This window comes from Poecilia formosa, unplaced genomic scaffold, assembly GCF_000485575.1.
Source record: "Poecilia formosa unplaced genomic scaffold, Poecilia_formosa-5.1.2 Scaffold153, whole genome shotgun sequence".
Classification (NCBI taxonomy): Eukaryota; Metazoa; Chordata; class Actinopteri; order Cyprinodontiformes; family Poeciliidae; genus Poecilia; species Poecilia formosa.
This window is the reverse complement of record NW_006800092.1, coordinates 776,672-783,990: the sequence shown is the minus strand read 5'-3', so window position 1 is coordinate 783,990 and position 7,319 is coordinate 776,672. Positions and strand designations below refer to the sequence as shown.

Sequence of the window (7,319 nt, the reverse complement as noted above, 5' to 3'; positions counted from 1 at the left end):
TATATATATATTTTCTTTTTTTTTTTTTTTTTAATCTAAGATCCTTATAGTAAAGTCAAGGTCTCTTTACCTTATTGTAAAGAGAGATTGATTTTCACACAATACATCCTGAACATAAATCCGCTTCTTTAGATTCTTAGCAGGAGAGCAGCCAGCAGGTATCCTGAGGTGACCAGATTCAGATTGCTCAGGGACGGATTAGCAAGTTAAAGCCAACTTAAAGTACTAATTAAGACTTGATGGGATTGGGAAGTCACTTCTGTAGTCAGCAATTACATTTGAGGAGGATTTTAATTTACTGTAATGAGGAGGAGGGAACGGGCCCAGACAACAGCCTCATACACTGAAAGCTGTATCTAAACAACAAATATTTATCAGTATAAACAGGAACGGAAAATTCCTAGGATTATTAGTATGTCAGTGTCAGTCAGGAGCAATCTGCAGAACCTCCACCCAAAAACAATCAAAGGAATTTGTTGGGGGGGTAAATCAACCTAGATTAGAAATATCATGATCTCACAGTATTTACACACACATTTCAAACTATATTAATTGATAAAATCATCCCTTTAAAGAAACACAGAAAAGCAACAACTCATCCTACTGCTGTTGGAATTACATAAAATATTGACCAGTGCTGTTGTTATATGTTAAACTGTAACATTCATGCTTAATTTGATTTTAACACAGACTCTAACAGGAAGTCTAGAAGAAAGCGTAGCCAGAAAATTGAAACAAAAAGCTGTCAAACTTCATAGTATTATTCCCATGTTTTTGAGCAGAATATCAATTCATGTCCATCGGCTGTTTATAAAACACCTCAAGAAATACAAGCTGGTTATTAATTAGGCTATCTGCCGGGGTGAAGCCTGCTGTCGGCAGCTTAAATTCACTAGCGTGCTTTAAGTGTGTCCAGTCCAGTCATGAAAATCACCATCCATCACTCTTATTTAGTAGCTTTAAAATTGTGTTAACTAAATAAGAGTGATGGATGGTGCTTTTCATGACTGGACTGGACACACGCCTTAATTTTTCTACCTTGTGAGGAAGACAAAAGTGCACAGCAACAGGTGGGGGAGGGGTTGTGTTGTAGCACTCTATGCCTATTGAGCCAGAGAAACCTCCAGTTATTGTGGAGCCATCAGTGGCCGCTCATTAAGACGTTACTGTATTAGAGAGAAGTTTTGAAACCATTGCTTTTAATCGTGCATAATGCCCAACTACATTTTAAGATACTGCTATTTATCTGTCAAGTACAGTTCATACTTATAAATGCAATACAAACACAAAATTAAAAACGACTTACTTGAGGGTACGGGAACATGCCAAGAGCCAACTGTGAGAAGAAGAACAATAATTACTAATAAAAGAGATCTAAAAACACCAAAAAACAAATTACAAAAACACTTCATGCAATTTCTATTTTCCTATGTGTGAAAAATCCCAACAGTGGAAAAAATGAATAACATCAAAATTATATAGCTCTTTATTAGGACACTCAAAAACACACATTCATAACAACTGGGCTGAATGTTGTGGCAAACACTGGCTATAATCTTTACATGGGAGCGTATGCTCCGGTATGTAACTTAATTGTACACCATTAAGCTTTAGATTAAACTGTATATTTAAATTTTATGCGCTCAAACAGCATTGTATTCCCACTTCTTGTATTCAGAAATGGACAGAGTGAGAGAACGTGGGTGCTGAAGCAAATGTACTAGCGGAGACTTCCAGCCTTCAAAGTAAGCTTAGTGCCCACCTGCTGGTAATACTTCTCGGTCAAACGTCAGCTATTACTTAATAACCTCCATGCAATCTCCCCCCTACCCTCCTCCCCCCCTCACCGGAACAACATAGACTAGCTGTTCTCAACGTGGGCGGTACCGCCCCCCCGGGGGGTGTTCAGAGGATGGCAGGGGGCGCTGGCGGAAATTTTTACAAAAAGGGGGGCGGTGAGATTCCTTTGGGGAGCGTTTAGTCGAAGGTAAACTTTACACCTTATATGCACAACAATACCAGGTTAGACTTTGAGCAACTTTCTAAAACTGTATTGTGTAACATTAAAACATGCTTGGCTGCAGCGGTATCGATGGCAGCTCTCCTTCTATTCAGTGTTTGTAGCTTCTTGGCGGAGCTCCGTTCTCCTGATACTTGTAGCTTCACCACATCAGTTCAGCGTTACACCGGCTGATGACGTTGCTGTGATTCACTTTGTCTGGTATTTTTGTACATATGTTTTGCCAGTTCTGTGATCATGTCAAAGCAGCAACTTATATTAAAAAGTGTTTTATTTCCGTTTGAAGGCTGCCCGCTTCCATGGAAGGACAACAGAAAATCGCTCTTATAAACATGTAATTACTAAAATCACGATACCCTCACTGTGTATCCCTCTGAAAAATGAACCCATTTAAATAAAGAAATCCCTCCACAATAGAGAGTGTTCATTTTATAGCGTTAACACCGGTGCTGTAAGTGGTCCAGTATGAAACGGGTGTGATAGAACAACGGTACAACAGCACTTTTAAATTTCAATAATCAGAATACCGAAATTGTTTCTGTTGTTTTAAAAGGTTTATGTCAATCTGGCTTTTCCCCATCGATATGTTTCCCGACCGCCCTGCACGTTAGGGAGTAAAAAAAACAAAACAAAAAAAAACAAACAAAACTGACGCGCACATTGTGTAAAACTCTGAAACAGGAGAAGCGGGACATAAACGGAGCGACGAGCTAGATGTGAATTATGGCATAAAAACAGAGAATCCGACGCTAAACAGTGAAAAATCAACACATGATGTGAAACACATGACGATTAGGTGGCGCAGCAGGTGATGAGTGAAGATTACTGATGGTGAGCGTCAATAAATGATAAAGTAAATCTAGCAACAGGAAAGAACTAAAGTGGACATAGCAATAAACCAAGAGAGGATAATACTAATCAGAGGAAACTAAATGGGAATGAATGAAGAAGAAAATGCAAGAATAAACTAAAAAGCTAAAGTAAATACAGAGGAATAAACTGGTATGGCAAGACCTTTCGGGCAATACTTAATACAGAGGACTGTATGGCAAGAATAAACAGACACTATTTCCAGATAAAAGGTAAAATAATATTGTTGAAGTGCCATGGGTTTGTTGAGACCATATCTAGTACTGAGAATAAATATATCTTACAGATCATAACAGTAAAGAACTTATCACTTATTTATGTTTTTAATTAGATTTGATATATTTATTCCTTCAATATTATTTTTCATGTCAGTGTTATTGTCATGAGGCTAATGACTCCATGACACTTTCAATTTAACTCATTAGGATTTGATTAAGAACCAGATTTGTTCTTTGTAAACAAAGAACAAATCTGTTCATAGTAAAACTATGAACAGATAGTAAAACTATGAATCTATAACTCAATAGACAGGTCTATATGAAGATATAATCCATGTTTCTGTCTCATATTTGTATGGCATTAAAAGGACCTGGAACTTTGTTTCTCCACTGAAAGCTCTGGTTTGCACAATAAATGTCATGTGGGTGAAATTTTATGGATGATACTCTGATGTCCCATTCTCCTGAAGGCAGCACAGAGCTGCACCACCAGAAACCGACAGAAACACTGAAGAGAAGAAGAGCTATGATTAATGTAGTTACAGTTCTATCCATGTTTTAATGTTGCAGAGCTCAGACGTTTTGCAAATAGATCAAAGTAGCCTACAAATTCTTTGGTGGGGGGCGGTGAGGGACCTGAATAAGGGCTAGGTGGGTGCTGGCCCAAAAATGATTGAGAAACACTGACATAGACAGATAAAGAACAGGAGGACAACGCAGTCAACGCCTTGCATAATAAAACGTGTACTTGTACTATTTTAAGTGACACGTTGTTTGACACGTCGCCGCCTTTTGAACATTTTGAAGAGGTGGGTGCTTTTCATCTGAAGGTGCTCCCAACATTTTCTTCTTTTTATCATAAATAGATGGAGAAGTGGCTTAAAGATTGACCCAAACTGAGTGAAACTGAAGGTCATTTCCTTTAATTTGCTTAATGCATTCATCGGTAGCAAGCAACGAAGAGATGGGTCATCTTCATCACACGGATTATGTGTTAATAATCTCAACAGGAGTGCATCATACTGAGCTCATCCATTTTTGTTAGAGTGACTGAATTAAACATTATTGACAAACAAAGGTGAGACAGGGGCATGAATCATTTGTTGCATGGCAGAGAGGCAACTGCAGACAGAAACGGATGGAAAATCAATAGTGCAAATGGGAAGACAGGAGAACGGGGAAGTCTAGTTGTTAAGCTGAAATGTTAGACAGCAGTGCGTCCCTCAAACATGATCAACAATGTGTAGAGTGATGGAAAAAAGATGACCGTGCACAGACACACACATAATAGTTGATATTACGTTTCAGCTGTAGATGTATAAAGCTACAAAAGGTTCTTAGGGAATTTCTGGACATCAAAAGGAATAAGCCCAGATTTTACTCAAAGAAAAGGTTGGTATATCTACGGAAAATACGTTACAGCAATATCTTGACTAGAGCAACCAGACTTAATCCCAGTGCAATGAGTGCAGCTATGCTATTCCACATAGAGGTACGGAGGCCAGCGTCCTGCATGAACTCCTCCAACGCAGGAAATTTCTAGAACACCAAACTACCGAGTCCCAAGAAACAAGACTATTGAAGCAAAACATTTGGTCCTGCTGACTAGTGAAATGAAATAACTTTATGTTAATATTACTATAATATTTTTTATGAATGTTTAATATGCAAATATGACATTGCAGAATCAGAATCAAATTTTCCATCTGATTCATATAAATTCCCTTCATGTTCATAAAAGGTTTGAAAATTTCTGAAAACTCCCACCTTACTTTACATTTGATATTTTTCTCCTTGCTAATTTTTTCACATTCCTTTCTGTGTGAAATATAAAAGGAAAAGCTTGATGTCTAAAAAAATGTATAAATAAAATAGTATACCTCCATGAAAGAGATGCCCACACTCCAGACATCAGCATGGATCCCATACTGCTCTCCTGATATCCTTTCAGGCTGTCGAGATAAAACAAGTTAGCTTATTCTACAAACAAACCAAAAAAAAAAAATAATTATGTATGTATCGAAAATCAAAGTGCAAAATTTTACCTTCAGATACAATAAAAAGTAGAAAACTTACTGCCATGTATGCGTTGGTTCCCACATAGGTTTTTGCTATAGAATTTACCAGCTGCAGAAGGAAAGAAAAGACTCCTTCACATCAAGTAACTAAGCTTCAAATTATAATAGTTAAACACAAATAACACTAAAAGGTTTTACAATTTACGACGTCAGAAAGAGAACAGCAGCTATGGTTGATTTGCATTCCCTAAATCTACTGTCATGTAAGGGGGGGGTGCACTCAGACCTCAAACAAGAGACGATGGCATCAGAGTGTGTATGTCATCAGTGACACAACCCTGATAATGACTGTCTGCTCCCATATGGCTTTTTTTTTTTTCTTAACGTCCTACTGAATGTGAGGCAAGGATGAAGGGTCTACATGCATAAAAGACAAGTAAACAAAAAAAAAAAAGAACAAAAAGAGGGGTGGGACACATGTGTTCACCTTTAGGAAGCCAAGGAAGTGAAGGTTATGAATGAAGGACCAATTTTCCAAAGAAGGGAAAACTGTTTGCGTGCCAGGATGCTGAAAGGGAAAACCGAGTCCACGGCTCTGGGTGTTTTGGGGACGGTGAAGGTCTGTCCCTGATGATTACATTACAAAACACAGTTTGTTTTGTAATGCACACACGCACGCGCACACACGCACACACACGCACGCGCACACACGCACACACACGCACGCACACACACACATGATGACAAGGCTATTGTCTGCTGCCTACGCTTTCCCCTCCAATCTACTGCATACATATCAATGCGGCTCAGCGTTGTGTGTGTGTCATAATTATAGCAAGTGATTTTTTTTTATTTTTTTTTTCAGAGGACGCAGAACAATGGAAAGGGGGGCGCTAATGTGAGAAGATGACCCTGGGGATGGCTCTGATGTCTTGAGTGTAGAATGAATGCTGTGATTGACAAGCTGACCACGCGCACACACACACTATGAATGCACAGGGCTGCGGCGGCGCAGCTCCACTCTACAGCTTCCTCGCATTCCCATCCTGCATTCTTTCATTCGCTCCAACACAAACAAATCAGAGTACCTGTGTGCTGACACCAAAGTCACACAGCTTGACTTGTCCTCGGGTGTTCACCAGCATATTGGAAGGCTTGACATCTGTGGAGACAAACTGCTTGATAAGAACTGCGACATCAGCACTCTGCTGCTTGTCTTTATCAACTCTGCCCTGTTTTTTCTTTTTTCTTTTTAATAACGCAGCAACCTTACTCACCTCTGTGAAGTATCTTCAGGCTCCACAAATATGTCAGGCCTTTTACAACCTGGGGACACGAGGTCGGGGAAAACGGAGAGATTATGACTTTAAACAGATAAAAATCTGAAACTCGGTTTCATTCCGTTCTTAATCGGTCAAATGAAAAAAAAAAAACACACGAGCAGAACTCGATAGTAACACAATGCCAGACTCGTATCAGAGTAACAAAAAAGAAAAAAAAGTGGCTGTTTATTTAGAAATCAGCTGTCAGAGTCGAAGCAGGTCAACACGCTGTTTACAGCTGCGCTCGCGGCCGATTATTTTCCTACGAATACATGAACTTGATCTCTGACTCATTTCTGTTAGTCCTTTAATTTCTCCAGGTGGTGCTAAAATAATTTTCCTCTGAAAGCTGTGATTAACTCCTGTTTTCCGCAGCTGGTATTGTGATTCACTAGCCCTGCCGGTTGTTGAACAGTTTGAAGGACATTTACTGGTGTAACGTTGTGGCTCCTGCTCTCAGGTGGTGGAAAAGTAGGCCGGCTCTCTTACAGAACCAGTTAAGAGCCGGGTCTAGAACCAGCCCTGGTTATGACCTGAAACATCTTTGGTTGAACCAAACCAATCTGGTCGTCTCACAGTAAAAGATGAGCACCAGAGTTTTCAAACAGGTGGAGGTTTTTGTTAGAAAACACAACATTTAAACCCAACCACTCGTGTGTGTTAAAGTGCTTACATACAAATACATTCATAATATCAACTAACCTTTGTAGAAATGTTAATTAAATAAAGCACAGAGGTCTGCTTTGATTGGAGAAACAACATAAACATGACAAGTTAGAATATTTCACACCATTTTTGTTTCAAAATAGAAAAAAAACTATGGTTTGGGTTATCATTTAACAAATATTAAATATGGAAGAAGCCAACATGT

The 7,319-nt window shown here is 39.0% G+C and overlaps 1 protein-coding gene across 1 annotated transcript in view; it reads right to left on the bottom strand.

Moving 5' to 3' along the window:
* Nucleotides 1-7,319, bottom strand: part of map2k5 (mitogen-activated protein kinase kinase 5) — a 65,980-nt gene that overhangs the window by 38,289 nt on the left and 20,372 nt on the right. Inside the window, exons 13-17 of the mRNA XM_007563964.2 lie at nt 6,404-6,452; nt 6,215-6,288; nt 5,185-5,235; nt 4,989-5,060; nt 1,307-1,336 (exon numbers count right to left, since the gene is read on the bottom strand). Of these exons, the coding sequence (XP_007564026.1) occupies nt 1,307-1,336; nt 4,989-5,060; nt 5,185-5,235; nt 6,215-6,288; nt 6,404-6,452 (276 nt within the window). The remainder of the gene's footprint in view (nt 1-1,306; nt 1,337-4,988; nt 5,061-5,184; nt 5,236-6,214; nt 6,289-6,403; nt 6,453-7,319) is intronic.